This window comes from Odocoileus virginianus, chromosome 32 (assembly GCF_023699985.2).
Source record: "Odocoileus virginianus isolate 20LAN1187 ecotype Illinois chromosome 32, Ovbor_1.2, whole genome shotgun sequence".
Classification (NCBI taxonomy): domain Eukaryota; kingdom Metazoa; phylum Chordata; class Mammalia; order Artiodactyla; family Cervidae; genus Odocoileus; species Odocoileus virginianus.
In genome coordinates this window covers 30,376,605-30,398,069 of record NC_069705.1, presented here as the reverse complement: position 1 = coordinate 30,398,069, position 21,465 = coordinate 30,376,605, and the positions used below count along the sequence as shown (strand labels likewise).

Here is a 21,465-nt window from a genome sequence, read left to right as displayed (position 1 = left end):
AAATAGAAAGGAAAGCTACATTAAGGGAAATCCAATTTCTATTAAAAGCTATTGGAAAGATTGGTAAAGAGAAAAATTGAGTAATAAATCAGCAGGGGTCAGTGAAAAAGATTCATCTTTTTAAAATAGGATCCATCAAAAAGAAGACAAAGGTAGAGATGTCAAGATACATTTCAACAACCAAGCTAAAATATTAGCAACTGCTTTTAAGTGCCCAGCTCAAATCATAGCAGAGACATATGAAACCCCATGTGGGGTAGCTGTCAGTATGGGAGGGGTAGGATTTGGTTCAGTTGGAGAGATGGCAGGAGGAATATCCAAATTTTTCACACAGAGGCTCTGGAACTTGGGTCATTCCAGCTCAGAGTTTTCCCTATTTCCTCATCACTGGATAGAAGGCAGAAGTGAGAAAGTGAAAAGCATTAGGAGTTGTAATTTTGCTCAGAAGGAATCAAGACTTGTTGACAGTCAGCACAGATGTCAGCTGAACCACTGTCAGCAAATTAGAGTTAGCTATGAGATTCCACGTTGGAAGGACAAGAAAGAGCAGGGTAATGTACTTCCTGACGGCTGAGGTTGAAGAGACAGAGAGAGACTCCTTGGAAGAAGGGCTTTATAAGTGGAAGAAAGTAGCTATCTATGAGTCCCAGCACTAAGGACATGGAACCCCAGGGAAAGACCGGGGGCCACTGGGAATCAATTGTTTCAAGTTGATTATGGAATTAGCCAAGTCAAGTTTAGGAAAGTAGTGGGGGTAGGGAAAGGCACGAGCGCTGAAGACAAGACCTTTGGGGACCTTCAGATTAAAAGGAGAGACAAAATGAGAAAGAGTAAAGACAAAAGAGGACCAATTAAAATGTGGATCAGCCCTGGGTCATCCTCCCTCTCCTGGGCTCGCATCTTCAGGGACAGAGGCTTTTCTGCCCACCCTAACCCCTTCAGGAAATGTAAGGAAAAGAGTAGGTAGGCAGAGAAACACTATTCACCCGCTTCTTCTCACTCATTCTTGCTGCTGGCCCTTGCAAGAAACTACCCCATCAAATTAGCTACTCAAATTGCCTTAAATATCAAGATAGTGTTGCTTCAATTTATTTTCTCAAAAGGAAAATGCTTTTGAAGGAGAGGAATTAGGAGAGAAAGATCCACTTTTGCCACCAGTCAAGACATTCGGGTCCTTAAAACATGATACCTGTGCCCTCTGAATGAAATGTCTTTTTAAAAAAAGTAATAAAATAAATGTTTGGTGTACTTAAAAGTTTCACTTCTAAGAAGCTCCCAATTTTCTCTTGCTCTTTAAAAAAAGATTAAAGAAATAAAAGTAGTTTTTTTTTGTTTTTTTTTTTTTTAAGAAAAAGAAAGAAAATTTTTTCGTGAATAAAGAAAATGCAGCAGGAGAAAACTTTTCCATTGTGGAAAATTCAGAAAACATTGAGGCCAGTTTTTAGCTAGCTTCTGGACCAAGATTTGAGCTTGAGCTTATTTTGCATGTGTGTGTATTAAGGTGATGGAGAAGGAAACGGCAACCCACTCCAGTATTCTTGCCTGGAGAATCCCATGGGCAGAGGAGCCTGGTGGGCTACAGTCCATGGGGTCACAAGAGTCAGATATGACTTAGCAACTCAACATTAAAGTGAAGATTCGATCTAGTAGCTTCAACAAGGACTCATAACACTCATTACCAGAAGGTGCGCCTCACCTGCTGATGAGACAGGATACCTTAGGCTGATTTCACCAGTGTTCATTTCTTGGGGAAAGTGAGTTTCCACCATATGCAATAGCACCCTTCCTTCCCATCGTTCTCCAGGTTAAGGAGGCTGTAGGTTTTTAGATGAACGTAATGCTGACAGAGGATGAGATGGTTGGATAGCATCACCAACTCAATGGACATGAGTTTGAATAAGCTCTGGGAGTTGGTGATGGACAGGGAAGCCTGGTGTGCTGCAGTCCATGGGGTCACAAAGAGTCAGACACGACTGATCCACTGAACTGAACTGATGCTGACATCATGCCAACCTTTTATCTCCACAGGCAGACCACTGAGGATGGACCCCTGAGCCGACCCGGCCACAGCCAGGACTGATGTGCCCTGGGAAGGAATGAAGTATGGATGTGAAGGAACGGCGGCCCTACTGCTCGCTGACCAAGAACCGCCGGGAGAAGGAGCGGCGCTACACGAACTCCTCGGCGGACAACGAGGAGTGCCGAGTTCCCACGCAGAAGTCTTATAGCTCCAGCGAAACCCTGAAAGCCTTTGATCACGATTCTTCACGGCTGCTTTACGGAAACAGAGTAAAGGATTTGGTTCACAGGGAAGCGGATGAGTTCTCCAGACAAGGTAGGTAGGTCCTCGTCCCAGTGACACGGCGGGCACGCTCAGTTCACGCTAACTTGCTGGTGTCAGGATGCCATGATTATTTTCTTAGACTGATGTTCTGGCCTCTGATTCAGACTTTGAGATATCAGGTGATCCCACAGTCTTCCGCATTAGAGATGGAGAGCCACCCACGGGCATTTGGAGCCCCAGACACAAGTCCTTCTGGCACACAGTCAGTGTTGGAGCATAAACTCTCTGGGCTCCCTTCCACGCTCAGGAAGATGCTCACAGTGTTTTTCTAATTAGAGTTGGCGTAAGGAGATCAGAACTGTCGGTGAGGAAACCCATCTTTATTCTTCCTCTGCATCATCTCCTGATCCATCCAGCCCAGCTGTTTCTGACTGTTTATAGGAGAACCTGCTTCAGAAGAGTTCCATTTTCTCCCTCAAAGGCAATCTAGGGCATTAAGGTTAAAACATCCTAGTTTCCCATAATATAATCTGTTATGGTTTGATCATTTACATTTATTTGTTGAACATTTTTACACTCTTATTTTCTCCCTGCATGTTCAACCAGTGAAACAGTGACTGCTGTAACTTGACCTCACAATCCTAACCCTTCTGATATCCACCCATTAAAGACAGTAGCTTCTTTAAAGTTAGCATAAGTGTTAGTTGCTCAGTTGCTGACTCTGTTGGACCCCATGGACAGTAGCCCACCAGGCTCCTCTGTCCATGGAATTCTCCAGGCAAGAATGCTGGAGTGGGCTGCCATTTCTGAACAGGAAAATCCTCTGACCCATGGAACAAATCCTGGTCTCCTGCACTGCAAGCAGATTCTTTACTATCTGAGCCCAGGAAGCGTACATAGAGACATTTTGTTTCTTCTAACATAGTCCTGAGATGTGTGCAATATTACTACTAATAAAATCTCCTTTCTCCTGCATTGTACATTTACCCATAGCTTAGCCTCATTTAGCAAATTGCATCAAGAAACGAGGAAAAATAAACTTAAAGAATATATTCATTCTTTTCCAGTCACCTTACAGAAAGTGTGACTCAGTTTGATCCTGAGCAGGAACAAATTTCAGAAAAAGTAATAATACAACAAATCATTCAAAAAGTTGAAAATTTTCCACGTTTTTTTTTTTCTCTGCATTGTGGAAAGAGCCATCCTAACTAGATTAAAATAATATTCCCTCACCTAAAACCAATTTATGTCAAGAAAACTCATCTGATTTACCAAAGGGAGATCCCCCCCCCCTTACTGCCTTACTAAGTTTTTTTTCCCCACCTGCCTTACTAATTACACATATCAAATTACATGAAAGAGGACAAAATTGCTTAACAGTTTTAATCCAGTATTTAAGGGAAATACAGAACACATATTTGAGATAGGTACTCTTGCTAAATTAAGGGTCTTGAGCTCATTGTCCAACGGGCGATAATTCTAAACCCAATTTTTTGTTTCATGATGTCTATACAGCTGTCGTAGATTATCAGGGTATATTTTTCACCAATTGCAAAAATAGATATTGTAGACATACAGGCAATGGGAACCTGGTGAAGTCTTGCTTTTTATAACAAAAATAACTGTTTAGTGACCTATTAGTGACCTATTTATTCGACCTTGTGGAATACTATTAGAGAAAAAAGTTTCACATGTGGCATGATGTACCCAGGAAACACATCCCCACCCCAAGCAACCGTTTGGTTTTGGCACAAACAAGGATGCTTAACAGGTTAAAAATAGTGAGCTGAAATTTTCACCTCCCAGGCAGCATTAATCCAGTGCAGACTGTTGCTGACGACACGGCAAGACCATCTGTGGAAACCCTGGAACCTTAGACTTAGCGGACCCGGCACCTTGCCAGCCAAGGACTAGAGTGGGAAGGGGCCGGAGGAGAGAGAGCGCCAGGCAAGCCGACAGAGGCCTCCTGACAGGAGAGACTGAAGTAGGAGCAGTGAGAGGAGGCTTAGGAGCAGAAGTGAAAGGAAAAGCGAAAGTGCAGCGTGTGCTGGTGCGACAGTGCACTCCACCTGTTCATAAATCAGATCGTATTAAAAACGTAAACGGAATGCACCGCTCTTTATAGCCGAGGCATGCTGACTCCTTACCTCGCGGCTGGCTGTGTGCTGGGAAGTGTGTGCGCCGTCACTGGAGTCTCCCAGCGCCTTGGGAGCTGGGGCCTGAGAGCAGGATCCTTTCTCAAGTTGAGACAGGCAAGCCTGGAGCCTGAGATCCCATGGTCAGTGAGGGCCCTGCAGGGACTTGAACCGGGCTGTCTACCTCCATCGCTCAGGCTTCTAACCTCTGTGCATTTGCTAAAGCAGAAAGCAGACAATTTAGTGTCATCCTTGCCCTACAGTTTTGTGGAGTCAATCTTAGCCAATTTTGATGGTACTAAAAGGAGGAGACTGAAGACATATGTAAAAAAGAAAACTAATGTGATTTTGTGATTGGGTGGATAAGGATGGGGGGAGAACTATTGCAAATGCATTTTCTTTCCTGTGGTTTGATACAGGGAATGTTTGTAGCAGGAGCGGTAGATGAGGAAAGGAACAAGTCAAATCTGCTCTCAGATTATGTGTTTCCTGAGCAAGAGTAATGAAACCTCCTTCCCAGCTTTCATTTTCTTTGAACCTGACAAATGTCAGTTTTTCCTCCCTGACTATTATGCTGTGGGATTAATTATTTAATTGACAAAATGTGCTTCCTGCCACAGCTCTTGACATCATACACATAATAAAAATGAAAGATTAAAAATATTAATAGTAGCCAAAGATCATTGAATCCCTTCCAAAGAACTATGCTAATTGAGCTTGTCCATGGAGTTTTAAAACACCTTGTCAGTCCAAACCCACTTCTTTGAATGACACGGGAAAATGTGCCTTCAGCTGGAGAAAGGGATAAAGAGAGAACCCACCCCCACCCCCAGAGGCTCAGTGGTAAAGAATTCATCTTGCTAATGCAGGAGATGCAGGTTCGATCCCTGGGTTGGGAAGAACCAACCATTTCCTGGAGAAGGAAATGGCAACTCACTCCAGTATTCTTGCCTGGGAAGTCCATGGACAGAGGAGCCTGGTGGGCTACAGCCTATGGGGTCACAAAGAGTCAGATATGACTTAGCAACTAAACATCAACAACCCATCAATTCAATAACATAGAAAAATCAAATCTAGAAATACAATAATTTTAATCAACTGTAAAACAAATATAATTTCCTTATTTTTATCAACCAATTTTATGGTCAATTCTCAAACTTGGTTTTAGTCATTTTTATGGCTTTACTGACTGGCAGCTGACTATTTTAAGTTATATGTTCTATTTAGATACTGTAAAGCTGAGGATGGCTTCCTTTTCACAGTAATGTGTAATCTGACTGGATCTTACACAGGCTTCTTTCTGTCTTTCCTTTTAAATCTCTCCATGTGGTTTATTGGGTGATGGAAAGAGTTGTCCTTTTAGCAGCTGTGGAGCTCACTGTAGGTGTGTTGGAGTTTGGCTAAGAGTGGGTTCTTTGGCATCTTGGATACTATTTTCTTTGATTCATCTTTGAAGGGAATTTATCCCATCAGATGTGAGACATATTTCTTATGAAACAGCTGCATAAGATCATCCCCAGTTTTTAGAGAAGTGATAAAATATCTTCTTTTCAGTACTATGTACATTGCCTGTAATGTTCTTGACCACACGAGAAGGCTCATCAATCCAACAAGGAATGTTGGCCCTGAAGGTGAATTTTGAAATGAGGTGGCATCTGGAAATGGGAACACTTTTGTTCCACAGAACTATAAGCCTGAAAAAACAAAAGGAAAAAGAAAAACACCTCTAGGATAATCTTAACCCAAAGTGTTTATCTGTTAGTCAGGCATCGGGGTTGAGGTGGTGAATCTCAGGATTTTAAAATTAAAAGACTGCCATTTACTCTTCTTTTATACACTATCAGTGGGAAGGAAGGCTATCTGTTCTTACATCTGAAAAGCAGACAGCATTAGATCTGTGTTCGTACCACACCTGAAATCAAAATAGAGAATCCACTTACAGTGTAGGGAAGGGAAGGATGGAGGTAGATGGACAGACCAGCACTCTCTGACTTCTGAGAGTGGCTCACATGCTTTCCTGACCGTTCACTTCTGGTCCCGGAAACTTTCCAGTCTCCTCACTGCTGCTTCGGGATTTGCCTTCTCTTCCTGCTCATCATCAGCAAGGGTGCCCAGCAGCCCCCAGCTCCCATGAGCTGAGAGGTCATGTCCATGGATGACTGCTCACCTCATAGCATGGCTGGTCCAAGGCCAGTAGGTAGGTCGCGCAAGCCCCGAAGCCTCCCGCTGCACTTCCTTAGAGGGTGGCATCCTGAGTCCCAGTCCATCTTTTATACAAGATTCCAGATGCTAGCCTCTTCCGTGACCAAACAGAATGCTCTTCTGTGAAACAAAAGGACATTAGAGGGGCAGTGTGAGTCTCCCTGTAAATATGCCTCCAGGGTTCTGGAATAAGCCTGGCTCGAATGGTGCCTCATCCTCCCATCTCCAGCCAGCTCTTTACCTCGCCTGGGCTGGGCAGTGATATGGGTGCAGATGAGGTCTAGAACCTTCTTCAGCTCCTGATGGTCAGAGCTGATGCAGGGGCTCTGATGCAGTGGGGCCAGATGAAATCTCCAAAGGGGCTGCAGCAATTTCAACAGATAGAGAGCAGAAAGACAACCCAGTGGGAAATGGCTTGAAGAGACAATTCACAGAAGGACAAATTCAATTGGTCAGTGAACATATGAAGAAGTCATCAGTTTTCTTATTAGTCTGAGAAAGGCAGTAGCCCGTCCTGAGTCCCCCACTTTCAGGTCCCCAATGATGATGATAGAACAAATGTGAAATGTATAAGAACCACTATAATGGAAACCTTTAAAAAAGGACTAGAAATAAAACTCCTTCCCTATCAGCAAAATCCAGTCGCTGGAAGAAACTAGTAGGGAAATTAAGTGATCCAAAAATCCCATCTGAAGAGTGAGGGGAGAAACAGTTACAGAATAGAGCTTTAGTAGAGGGAATAATTTGCATTCTTGCATTCATGCAAGAATGCTATCTTACATTCGTGTAATAATGAAAAATAAGTATTTGAATATGAATGTCAGGAAAGGGAAGATAGTCATTAGTGAAATGAAGAAAAGCACAATAGACTTATCTAATTAGCAGGGGGAAAAAGAAATAATAGCAGTCTGATCACTTTAGCAAAAACAGCTCCAAGGAAAAAGAAGAAATGAGTAAAATCAGGAAAAACCATAAAACAAGATGGAAAAAGGGAACTCTATATATGACATATTACATGAAATGAAAATACACTGAATTTTAACAGAAACTATCCAGCTAATTTATAAGTGTTACTGGTACTTATACAAAACAGACTTGAGAGGGTAAAAAGTGGTTGAGAATGAAGAGATCAATATAAAGAGATATTAGGAAAATACAAACAAAAAAATAAAGTAGGAATGGCAGTATTAATATTGGGAAAGGTGGAATTGACAATTAAAAATACTAAACAGGATAAAGAGGACCAGTAAATAAAAGATAAGAGACAAGAGGATGGGCATTCTTAAATGCATACATTAAACAACATAGTAGCTAAATTTACAAAGCAAAAGCTTTTGGGAGAAAGAATTTTATTAAAACATACTTATTGTGGAATATTATCATTCACCTTCTTCAGAAAGACATCTAAAAAGACCAGCAAAAAGAAACTTACTATGTTTCTTTACTATGTACCTTAAGAAAGATGTAAGATACCTGGGGAAAAAAGAAATCAAAGGAAAATAGGAAGAAGTAGATGATCATGATAAATTAGAGACAAACAAAAAGTTGATTATTTTAAAAGGCAAAGAAACCAGAAAGCATCTGATGGTCCTGGTTACAGATTAACACGATCAAACATAAAGAGAGATACTGAAGACATTGTAACAACTAAAAGGATCTGCTCCAAACAACACATTTTTTAAATCTAGAGAAATTTATTTTTTCTTAATAAAATATGATTGACCCCAAGTTATTTCAAAACAGGGAGAAAACTCATCAGAATTGATCATCTCAGAAGTGATTAGAAAGGTGATTGAAAGGGACATCATTAAAAAGTACCAGAGAGCTTCCTGTGGCTTCCCTGGTGGTTCAGTCTGTAAAGAGTCTGCCTGCAATGCCGGAGACCTGAGTTCAATCCCTGGGTCGAGAAGATCCTCTGGAGAAGGAAATGGCAACCCACTCCAGTATTCTTGCCTGGAGAATCCCATGGCCAGAGGAGCCTAGTTGGCTACAGTCCATGGGGTCACAGAGAGTCGGATTGAACTGAAGGACTCACTTTCACCAGCTAGGTTCCTAGTTGAATTTTATGTAATCTTCAAACTACAGGCAAGTGCAAAGTTCAGAAAGCTATTCAACACCAAAAAAGAAAGAAAAGAAAGATGGAAAGCACTCAAATTTATATTCTGATATTGACACAACTTAATAACAAAACTTAACTTAGTACAAAAAGAAGCTGTCTAGACCAAAATTGCTTCTCAATATGTATGTAAAAATTCTAAATATTTGTATGTAAGAATCTAGAAATGAATAAAAGGATAATAGTCTTGACTAGGTTAATAACCAAGTGCTTACTAATCCTTGGTGGTGATGCAAGGATTTTTTTCAATGTTAGGAAATCTATTAACATAATTAGATTAATAAATCAATGTAGAAAAGCATGATCTTATCACTAGATGATGAAATGGTTTGGGGTAAAAATTTTAAAGCTATTCTTTCTTAAAATAAAGCTCACTAAGTAAACAAGAAGGAAAAACACATAAATATGTTAGTTGTATAAGATAATCTATCAAAAAAATTGAACAGCATTTTAAAAGTAAGATCCTAGGACCATTTCCATTAAAGTCAGTAACACAAGAAAGGCTCATCTGCCCTCACAATTACTATGCAAAACTGTTTAGACTTTTTAGCAATTGTATAAGAAGAGAAAATGAAACAATTAATATATATTTTGGGAAACATTGAAACTAGCACTTTTGTTGATTGACTTTGTATGTGCAAAAACCATTTGAAATAAAAAACATTAAATAATGTTTGAAGCAAATTGGTACTTGGGTAAATAGAAGATAAATATATAGACCCCACTGGTAGTGTATATAGCGTAATAGTTAAGAACATAGATTCTGGATCTAGATGATACAGGTTTCATACCCACACCTTCCATTCATTAATTGCATGGCAAGTTACCCAATTTTGGCCAAGTAACTTGCTTGAATGAATTACTTAGTTTCTCTGTACTTCAGTTTTCTTCTATGCAGATTGTGCTTTAGCTTTCAATCTATGGCTTATTGAGGATGAAATGAGTTAATATATATAAACTACTTACTAATAGAATAAATGCCTGATGCTTGTTATATACCACTTCTAAATATTTATTAAACAATCATTGGCTAAATTTGGAAGTCAGAAAAACTATCTTACCACAATGTCAACAAACACTATAAAGTTCTTTGAAATAAATTTTACAAGAGTTGTATGGGACCTAATAAGAACAGATCCATAAATATTATTGTGAGACATAAAACAAGATCTGACTAAATGAAAAGAGAGTCAGTGTTTTCAGATGGGAAGATAGACATCATAAAAATATCAATTCTACCAAAATAAATGCATAGAAGTCAAGGTTTATGTTTAATGTGAAAATGTGATCTTAAAATTTGTGTGGAAAAATAAATGTCAAAAATAGCCAAAAATATATTCAAAAGTGAGAATAAAATACCCTTACCATACATTTAAAAAAATTCTAGGAAGCCATGTAATCACATCTATAAGATACTGGCATAAATAAAAACAAGTCGATCAGTGAAGTAGACTAAAATTTCAGAAATAGATCCTAGTATATAGGGAAATTTAGCATAAAACAAAAAATGGCTTTTCTATTCAGTGTAATTTGATAAATGGTGCTGGCACAACTGGCTATCCATCTGGAAGAATATAAAATTGGACCCATATCTTTCAGCATATTCAAAAATAAATTAAGATGGATTAAAGACAAATGTAGAAAATAAAGCAGTAAGAATTCTAGAAGTTCATTTGAGAGACTGAATACAGTAGGAATTACTTGATCCATTAGTAGCAGAAAGCTCCAAAAACAATGATTTAAACTCCCAACAGAATTATTTTTTAACAAAGCACGAAGTCCAAAGGTAGATTGTCCAGGGTTCAAAGATGCCATCGAGGACCCAGATTATTTCTGCTTTTTTTTTTTTTTTTTGCTCAGTCATCCTTAGCATGTGGCCTTTGTCCCACGGATCCCCAGATGTTTGCTGCATTTTCATATTCCTGTTGAAATAGAATAAAAGCAAAGATGAGAAGCACTTCTCTCCATTGGACTATTTCTTTTTACTCCCGAGAGACATCTCCCTGTATCTCTTTTTTCGGAACTGTTATACTTGGCTACACTTAGCTGCATGAGAAGAGGGAACATTTACTATTTTTGCCTTCCAGCTTCTATAACAGAGGCAGGCAAGGAAAAAGTGGTTGTGAATCTATACAGCCCACCCCAGGGACTTTGTATACATCCCGAGCATAGAGGAGACCATTCTCATAGAAATAAAAAGTCCGGAAGAAAAGCCTTATATGATTATTTTTTATTTAAAATATTGCATATAAAATATAAATAAAAATAAAATACCATGAACAAAATTATTATGTTGGGAAATATGTTTTTAATCCATGTGACAGATAAAAGGTATATGCACATATATGTATATATATATAATAAACGAAGAGTAACTTTGCAAATTGAAAACAGAAAGACCGCCCAAGGGGAAATGGCTTGAATAGACAATTCACAGAAGAGCAAATTCAAGCGGTCAGTGAACGTATGAAGAGGTCATCGGTTTTCCTATTAGTCTGAGAAGGGCAGTAGCTCATCCCGCGTCCCCCCTGCATAACTCGTGTCCTCGCTTCAATCACTGAGCATTCATGAACCAGGTGACCACCAGTGATTTGCTCAGGACATTCCTCCCAGCTTGACAAGCAGAAAATGAATAGGAGAAGCAACTGTCATGACAGGTGTTCCTATTTGGAATTCTGAACACATTGGGGTTTTTTTGGGTTTTTTGTTTGTTTGTTTTTTCAAAAAGGTAGGCTTGTACATTGAAGTCACACACTAGAGTGTTCTTCCATCCAGATGACTTAATACACTTGCATGTTTTATCTGGGTTTCCTCTGTATTGTTTTCATGGAAAAGTATATACTGATCCGTTATCAACTTCTAAACACCATACATGGATTCCTAAAGCAAGAACTTGCTGGACAACTGAAGTTTTGGCTTAGGAAGAAAGTTAAAAAAAAAAAAAAAGAGTTTGTATTTCAGTGGGGTTATGAAAGGAAACCTGCCTGTTTTAAATCATCAAAGATCAAAGGCAAAGATCATCCTTGTCTTGGAACCACAGGAGTGGGAGAAAAAGCACCTTCCTAGACAGGCAGACGCTGTTGTTTATGTTCACTCTGTCCTGATGGTTGGTTTTCAACTCAGGATGAATTCCAGGCATGCTAGGAGCATGGCACAGTGTTTCCGATTTAGTTTAGGGATGAAATATAAACCAAATTTCCTGGTGCTAAAGGAACCCTGTGACCCATACTTTTTTGGGGGGTTTCCCCGGTGGCCCAGATGGTAAAGAATCTGCCTGTAATGCTGGAGACCCAGGTTCGATCCCTGGGTCAGGAAGATCCCTTGGAGAAGGAAATGGCAACCCACTCCAGTATTCTTGCCTGGAGAATCCCACGGACAGAGGAGCCTGGAGGGCTACAGGGGTCCGTGGGGTCATGAAGAGTTGGACACGACTGAGCTAGTAACAAACATGCCCACATACGTTTACTAATGTTTAACTCTTCCTTTTCCTCCTTCTTGGACTCATGACACTGTTGTTCTCAGCTTTGTTTCATAGTCCACTGTGTTGCCTTCTTTCTGCCTCTGTGTAACCTTATGGTTGGGAGGTTTCTGAGATCCTCTAAGTCCGTTTTATAGATGAGGAAGACAGAGATCTAGGCTTGTAAAAATGCTGACTCAGTCAATAGCTGGTGAGTTCCAGAGCCAGAAATTATTGTCATTCAGTCACCAAGTTGTGTCTGACTCTTTGCGAACCATGTCACCAAGCTTCCCTGTTCCTCACCCTCTCCCAGAGTTTGCCCAAATTCCTGTCCACTGAGTTGGTGATGCGATCCAAACATCTCACCCTCTGTCACCCCTTCTGTCTTCAATCTTTCCTAGCATCACGGTCTTTTCTAATGAGTCAGCTCTTTGCATCAGGTGGCCAAAGTATTGGAGCTTCAGCTTTAGCATCAGTCCTTTCAAGGAATATTCAGGGTTGATTTCCTTTAAGATTGACTGGTTTGATCTCTTTGTAGTCCAAGGGACTCTCAAGAGTCTTCTCCAGCACCACAGTTTGAAAGCATCAATTCTTCAGTGCTCTGCCTTCTTTATTGTCCAGCTCTCACATCCGTAGATGACTACTGGAAAGACCATAGACTTGACTACGTGGACCTTTGTTGGCAAAGTGATGTCTCTGCTTTTTAACACACTGTCTAGGTGTGTCACAGCTCTCCTTCCCAGAAGCTATCATCCTCTAATTTCACATCTGTGGCACCATCCGCAGTGATTTTAGAGCTCAAAAAGAGGATATCTGTCACTGCTTCTACCTTTTCCCCTTCTATTTGCATGAAGTGAAGGGAGGGGATGCCATGATCTGTTGTGGGTTTTTTTTTTTAATATTGAGTTTTAAGCCAGCTTTTTCACTCTCCTCCTTTACCCTCATCATGAGGCTCTTTAGTTCCTCCTTGCTTTCTGCCATAGAGTGGTATCATCTGCATATCTGAGGTTGTTGACACTTCTCCCGGCAATCTTGATTACAGCTTGTAACTCATCCACCCTGCCATTTCACATGATGTGCTCTGCATATAAGTTAAATAAACAGGGCAACAGTAAACAGCCCTGGTGTACTCCTTTCTCAATCCTTAACCAGTCAGTTGTTCTAACCTGACCCTAACCCTGACCCTAAACAGGGTTCTAACTGTTGCTTCTTGACCCACATACAGGTTTCTCAGGAGACAAGTAAGATGATCTGGTATTCCCATCTCTTTTAGAGTTTTCCACAGTTTGTTATGATCCACACAGTCAGAGGCTTTAGCGTAGTCAATGAAAGAGAGATAGATGTTTTTCTGGAATTCTCTTGCTTTATTTATGATCAATAGAATGCTGGACATTTGATCTCTGGTTCCTCTGCTTTTTTAAAATCCAATTTGAACATCTGGAATTTCTTGGTTCATGTAATAGTGAAGCCTAACTTGGAGGATTTTACTTACTAGCATGGGAGATGAGCGCAATTGTCTTGTGATTTGAACATTCTTTAATACTGCCCTTCTTGGGAACTGGGATGAAGATTGACCTTTTCCAGTCCTGTGGCCACTGCTGAGTTTTCCAAATTTGTTAACATATTGAGTGCAGCACTTTAATAGCATCATTTTTTAGGATCTGAAATAGCTCTGATGGAATCCCATCACCTCACAGCTTTATTGTCAGCAGTGCTTCCTAAGGCCCACTTGGCTTCATCCTCCGCAGCATCTGGCTCTGAGTGAGAGACTGCACCATCGTAGTTCTCCAGGTCATTAAGATCTTTTTGTACAGTTCTTCTGTGTATCCTTCCCACATCTTCTTGATCACTTTGGCATCTGCATCTATTAGGTTCTTTACCATTTCTCTCCTTTATTGTGCCCATCTTTGGAAGAAATGTTCCTTTGATGTTTCCAATTTCCCTAAAGAGATCTCTAGCCTTATCCTTTCTGTTTTGCAAGAAATAGAGTCAAATCCTGTCATTTTTCTACTCTACTCTTTCCCCTTCTAGCTTTCATGAATAAACCAAACCATCCTAGAAAAACCATAGTAAAAGTCTTGAATGTGCTTGAAACCTTGAAGTAAACATAGATAGGTTAGAGAGATCATAAAAGGACAAAACATAAAAGAAAAAAAATCGGATTTCATCAAAATCAAAACTTCTACTTATGAAAAAAATACCTTTCAGAAAATGAAAAGGCAAGCTGCATTTTACATAGTTTTGCATATTTATGTATGTATGCATGTGACAAATATATGTACCATTACATATATATGTATATTGGCATATGCATACATATATGCCTATATATGTTGTATATGTCAAATGACTCATATCTAGAATATATAAAGAGCTTCTATAAATCAGTAACAAGATTAGCAATGCAATTTAAAAATGGACAAAATTCTTATAACAGAAACTATGCAGATGATACACAAATGTCTAATGAACACATGAAAAAGTGTTCAACCTCATTAAGCCATCAGGGAACTGAAAATTAAAACTACAGTGAAATACTACCACTCACCCACTAGAATGGCTAAAATTAAAAAGATTCATAGCACCAAATATCAGTGAAGATGTGGAACAAATCAATTCTCATACATTGTTGATGGGAATGCAAAATGTAAAATGGCAAGATTTGTTTAGAAACTGGCAATTTCTTACATAAAGTTAAAAATAACCTCTTCCCTTTTTCCCAACAATTCATTTCCTATTTACATAAAACACATGAAACTTTATTTTCACAGTGACTTTATTCATAATGAGCCCAAACTAGAATGACCAAGTGAAATTATGTGACAAATTGTAGTATATTTATGCAATAGACGGATCTTCATGGTAGATCAGCTGGTAAAGAATCTGCCTGCAATGCAGGAGACCCCAGTTCAATTCCTGGATTGGGAAGATCCCCTGGAGAAGGGATAGGCTACCCACTCCAGTATTCTTGGGCTTCCCTTGCGGCTCAGCTGTGAAGGATCCATCTGCAATGCGGGAGACCTGGGTTTGATCCCTGGGTTGGGAGGATTCCCTGGAGAAGGGAATGGCTACCCACTCCAATATTCTGGCCTGGAGAATTCCATGGACTGTATAATCCATGGTATTGCTGCATTGGACATGACTGAGCTACTTTCACATGTAATAGGACACAGCTTGGTAATACCAAAAATGAATTACTGGTACAAGCAACAATGAGGAAGAACCTCAAAAATATTCCATTAAGTGAAAGGATTCAGAGCAGATACTGCATTTCTCTGTTTATATTAAGAGTAAGAACACACAAAGCTCAAACTCATCTGTAGCAAAAAGAAATCAGAATGGTGGTTGCCTGTGAAGATGGGGGTTGACTGTATGGGATGCAGGAAGGAACATTGTGGGCACGAGGGAGACCTGCCATGTGTGGTTTGGATTTGTGGTAGATACATCTGTTGAAACTCACTGAAGTATCCATTTGAAATTTGTGTATTTCACTGCATGTAGAATTTACCCAAGCAGTGACAGTTTTTAAATTGTTGTTGTTGCTGTCCAGGAGCTAAGTCATGTCCATCTCTTTGTGACCACGTGGACTGTGGCACCCCAGGCCTCCCTGCCCCTCACTATCTCCTGGGCTTTCCCCAAGTTCATTCCACTGAATGAGTGACGCTATCCAACCATCTCATCCTCTGCCACCCTCTTCTCCTTTTGCCTTCAATCTCAAAACCCAAAACTAGACATTTCAAACAACTGTAGTTGCATGTGGGAAGTTTGGGTTTGCTTTCTCCTTTCATCCTGCTTCAGCCATTTCATTTGACCCTGGGACTGTAATATTGTCCCCACTGAGCCATAAGCACAGTCCTCTTAAAAACCATCTCTGCTGCCAATCCGCTGCAGTGTTTTGCTGAATAAAGACAGTTTGGTCACTAAGATTATAGCATTCCCAACCTATCCAGGCTTCCCTGGTAGCCCAATCGGTAAAGAACCCACCCGCCAATGCAGAAGACTCAGGTTTGATCCTTGGGTTTGGAAGATCTCCTGGAGAAGAAAACAGCAACCCACTCCAGTATTCTTGCCTGGAGAATCCCAGGGACAGAGGAGCCTGGTGGGCTATTGTCCACAGGGTTGCAGAGAGCCAGGCACGACTGAGCGACTAACACTAATCTGTAACACACTCACCTATCCAGGACTGTGCTGAGGGAGAAAATGAAGAGTTGGTAGCACGTGGTTAGAACCATGCCTTTCAAATATTTTCATTCATTTCTAAACAGAAAAAAAAAGCCCAATTTTAGTGCTTGGATATAGATTGCAGTTTTTGACAGTTTTATTGTTGGAATTCACTAAAATGATAAATAACTTTAAAGTATTTCCGCATATTGTGTGTTCCAGATAGGTCAAAAGAATTAAATTCATATTTCTTCAATGTAGGTCATGAAATATGCACATATTGTTTTAGAATATCACTAATAGCATTGAAAAGATGTAAAAGCAGGATTAATAACTCTGCTGATTGCAATACTAATTGTGTGTCTCTCTGTACTATTTTATCCTGCTCTCAAAGTGAAAAGAAATACATTCATTTTTTCCTACTCTTCTTATTTTTATTTTGTTTATTTGTATTTTCTGCATTTTGAAAATCAATTAACAGTCAAGCATGTTGGAAATTGTGAAAGAGGAGAATTTGAGAGCCAAGAGCAAAACGCTTTTAAAGACTGAGATTTCGTTTAGTCTTGGATGCCATTATAGTGAATAATGGGAACTGATCCTAGACTTCAAAAGAAATATGACCATATGGTCTTACCATTCAGCACTTAATGCTGCTATGAATTTCCAGTTTTACCCCAACTTTTCATTTCCCCCGTGTTCCCCCTCACCTCTGTCATCTTACAAAAACGAAAGGAATCTGAAACCCTTTTTCACGTTTTCTGAAATACTTCCTGGTGCTGAGAAAAACCCTTTTCTTTCTGAGAGTAGGGTTTCATAAAGAAGGACAAAAACCTGAAACATTCATCAGATCCCCTAGGCTAATCACTGCGTCTCCAAAGTTTTTCTTCCTTTTAAATATGAACTCCTTAAAATGATTCGTTTAGAGATCAACATGATTAATCCTTCTCAGTCACTACAAATGTCAGCAGCAGGATTAAAGGATTTAGATGGCCATGTTTACTCAACCTTAAATTTCTGTATTTAAAGACATGAGTTAAATAGCTCTAGTTTATCACTGTTTCATGTGAGCGTTGTCCTCTTTAGTTCCCTCGTTTAGCTCCCCTGCCTAACTGATTGTTAACTAATTTTGGCTGTTAAGTAGGTAAGTGCCTCTTTCAGTCTTGGCAACCAACCTGCTTTGTAGATTACCTGCCAGAAGGTGTGAGTAGATAGACATAGCTTATAGCCCTCCTCCGGACACAGTGGGGGTAATCCTCTCCCCCTGCCTCAGCCTTTATTGGTCTGATGTCCTGAGCCCCAGATTACTGCTGAACTTGTATCCGGTTCCTTACCACGTTGCCAATTTTGGATCCACATTGTGAGTCAGCATGGTGCCGGTTCAGTCACAATTATTAAGCACCTGCTGCTTCATGCCAAACCGCACACATATTTATACCAACACCTACTGCCGTCTGATCATCAGATACCAGCAGATATGTTGTAGGCGTATTATCATTCATCATTGGGTCTTGAGTTGTTCTAAAGAAATAATTACTAAGTGAAAAATAAAAAGCAAATTCATTTTCAGGACACTTTTGAGAAAAAAAATTAAGTTTACAGTTATCGACCTCATTCCAAATGGTTGCTAATGTCAGAGTTGCACTGTTTTGCAGTTGGGAATCTAAATCCTTCGTGGTACATGCTTAAGAAGATGCTCTTTCTTTGTTAAGTCAACAAACACACAACCTAATTTTTCTCTTTTGAGCCACTAAAACTTCTCTTCAGCATCCATATGTTTGTCCTCCCCTGGAGGCTTCACAAATCTTATCTTGAAGAAAATGCGTATTCTCTGGGGCCCTTCATGCTAATCCTGCTTTCCCTGCTTGCAAGTACGCTTGGGGTTTTTTCCCTTCTCAGCATCTCATCAAGTTCCCTGTCCAGGCTCAGCCTCACACTTCCAGTGACAGAGGTGCCATTCACAGCTGAGCTGTGGATGAACACGGACGGGGTAGCCTGCCAGAGCTTCCGTTAGACCCGTGTTCTGAGTAATAGATTGGGTTGTAAACAGGATGCATCACAGTCATTTCCTCTGTCCCCTAGAAATTCGAGACTATCGTTACCTGTTCTAGGTGTTAATATCTTATGAATAGGTAAATTGAGAAAGTGATGAATACCATTGAAGATATTTATGTTTTATAGTCAGTAAAATAGGGAGGGAAAGTTAAAATATTTAGTGGGATTTTAAGTTAATTTTTCAAATGTGTTAATTGTTTTGGGTAGGGTTTTGTAAGTAAAGGTTTATACCCTCATTGAAATCTCTATTGCATGTTCAAGGATGGGTATTCTGTTCAAATAGTCACAAATTTAACAGAAGGAAGCTTGGAGTGTCCTATGAAATATGCATTAGAACTTAAAGGGGGAAAAAGTTCCATGCGTTTATTTTATTCTGTGATCTTAACAGTTTACAAGCACAGCATGGGAACTCCAGACAAGATGGTGGTTAACACAAGTCCACCTGTTTCAAATAAGAAATGTTTGTCCAATTTGTAGATTTGTGTCGTGGCTCCACTCTTGAGGATGGTCGCTCCATATCTGAGAACAGAGAATTCTGTCCAAGCTGACAACAACCAAGGAAAATAGTTAAAGACAGTAATAGGTTATTGTATCCCTGTGTATTACATTTGTATTGATTCTTCTCTCCATTTCCTATGCTCAGTTTTGGGGCTGGTTACTACAGGAAAAAAAAAAATAGATGCCTATTCTCCTTTCAAAAAAGCCCATCTATGATGAAGGGAAGAACTGAAGTAAAAGAAAATCATTGCTCCCATATTTCTTACACAGCTGCATTTCTTTACAGTAAATAAGGAAGGATTTTTAAAACCCAGTTTCTCCAAGAGAAGATAGCTGATTAATTTCTAATTATTGAATGAGCTGTTAAACAGAAAATCAAGAAAATATGTTTTTTTTAAGAAAATACTTTCATTTTTCTTTCTTGTAGTTAATACAAATTATCAGGCGAAGTAAAAATTCAAAACTATAAAATAGAAAATTACTGATTTCCTTCACAGCTCCTTCTGTATGATCCACCATCAGAGTTATACAACCTCCTCACCTTCATTCATGCTCCAAACTGTACACATTTATTTAATTTGTTGATTCTCTTTCTTAGTTTCCAAAAATGGGATCATATTTATACACACTACTTTGCAACTTGTAGTTTTTTTACTTAAAATATATATAATAGGCTTCCCTCCCAGAACAGAAGATATAGGTCCAAACCCACTCTTTTCTGCTAGCCACATAGTCTTCCATGAAAGGAATATATAACTTATTTAGCCATTCCCTTTCTGGTAAACATTCCAGTTATTTTAATTTTTGCAGCAATGTCGTAATGAAAATTATTTGTACATATGTGTTTAAGATTAGCTGATTTTATTTCTCTAGGATATAGTCTCAAAAGGAGACTTTATGAGCTAAAGAGTATTTTAACTTTAATAGAAAAAATGCATTGAAAATTAAACCAGTATATTAGAAGACAAAGAAAAAAATAATAGAATAATGTAATAATGAATTTTTGTAGCAGACCCACAGAATCCACTGCTTTTTAAGAGAACATGATGCTTGGTTCCAGCACAAATTTTATTACCAATGACCTATACTCCATCTCCTCATTGTAAGTTTGCTGTATGGTATACACACTTGCAGTGTGGTATAAAAGAAAACCAACAGGTTAAAACAAGTGTTGGTGAAGTTATATAGAAACCAGAAGCCTCACACATTGGTGTTGGACAGTAACATGGTGCTGCCACTGTGGAAAACAGTCTAGAAGTTCCTGAAAAGGTTCAACATACAACTACATACAAGATGACCAGCAGGGCCTCTCATAGGTGTAGACACAGAGGAATGAAAATGTGGTATTCCATAGTAGCATATTCATAATAGCCAAAAAAAATGGAAACAACCCAAATCTCCATTCACTGATGAACAGAGAAAGAGAACGTGATGTATTCATACAATGGGATATTATTTGACCATAAGAAGAAATGAGTGCTGATACATGCTATAATGTGTGTGGATCTTGAAAACACTATGTTAAGTGAAAACAGCTGGTCTCAAAAGTCTACATATTATAGGGCCCCTTTTCTTTGAAATGTCTAGAATAGTCACTTCTGTGGTGAGAGAAAGTGTTTTAGTCCTTGCCTAGGGCTGGAGAGGTTGGGGGGGTAAGAGGAAAAATAGGTGACTGATAACTGGTACAAAGGGTGATAAAAATATTATAAAATTGATCATGATGATAGTTGCACATCACCATGTGCTTACTAAAAACTATTGACTTGGACACTTTACATAGGTTCGTTGTATGGTTTGTGAGTTCGTATCTCAATAAAGCAGTTTTGGAAAAAAGAACAAGCAGGTGAAAGAGAGAAAAGGGACAACTCTAGACATTCGAGCATCTAGACATAAACAGGAAGAGAAGACACGAGTTCCCAGGTTAGGGCACCCTCCCCCCGGTTTCTGCACTCACCGCAGATGATGAGGCTACTTCCTCGTGTAGAGCTGTTTTCTTGTCAGCTCACTCAGACACAGCAGATGTCTTAGCTATTGATGACCATCCCTGCATTGCAGCTTTGAAAAATGCCTTCCTGGGCTTCCCTGGTGGTAAAGAATCTGCCTGCTGGTGCAAGAAACATGGGTTCGGTCCCTGGCCTGGGAAGATCCCACACACCACAGAACAACTAAGCCCATGCACCCCAACTATTGAAGCCTTTGCTCTAGAGTCCAGGGGCTCCAACTGCTAAAGCCTGGATGCCTAGAGCGTGTGCTCGGCAACAAGAGAAGCCAGCGCAGTGAGAAGCCTGCGCACCGCAACTAGAGATGAGCCCCCGCTCACCACAACTAGAAAAAAGCCCGCGTAGCCACAAAAACCCAGCATAGTCAAAAATAAATAAATAAATAAATGCATTTTTTTAAAAAAGAAAAACCCCCTCTTGCTCATATTAGGTTCCAGACACCAGTTAAGAAAAAGCCATTTTGCAAGCCCCTGTCCTTTTACTAAAGGGATGCCTATGCTTGGGTGCCAGCCTCATCTGAAGTTATTTGTTTTCACACAGCCCTTTCTACTTTGTCACAT

General features: G+C 39.6%; 1 protein-coding gene across 6 annotated transcripts in view; it reads left to right on the top strand.

The window, feature by feature from the left end:
- TENM3 (teneurin transmembrane protein 3) overlaps nt 1-21,465 on the top strand; it is a 991,614-nt gene that overhangs the window by 548,942 nt on the left and 421,207 nt on the right. For all 6 annotated transcript variants that reach the window (XM_070460107.1, XM_070460106.1, XM_070460105.1 and 3 more), the window contains one exon: nt 2,029-2,335. In XM_070460107.1, coding sequence (XP_070316208.1) covers nt 2,104-2,335 — 232 coding nt within the window. In that variant the 5' untranslated portion in view covers nt 2,029-2,103. The remainder of the gene's footprint in view (nt 1-2,028; nt 2,336-21,465) is intronic.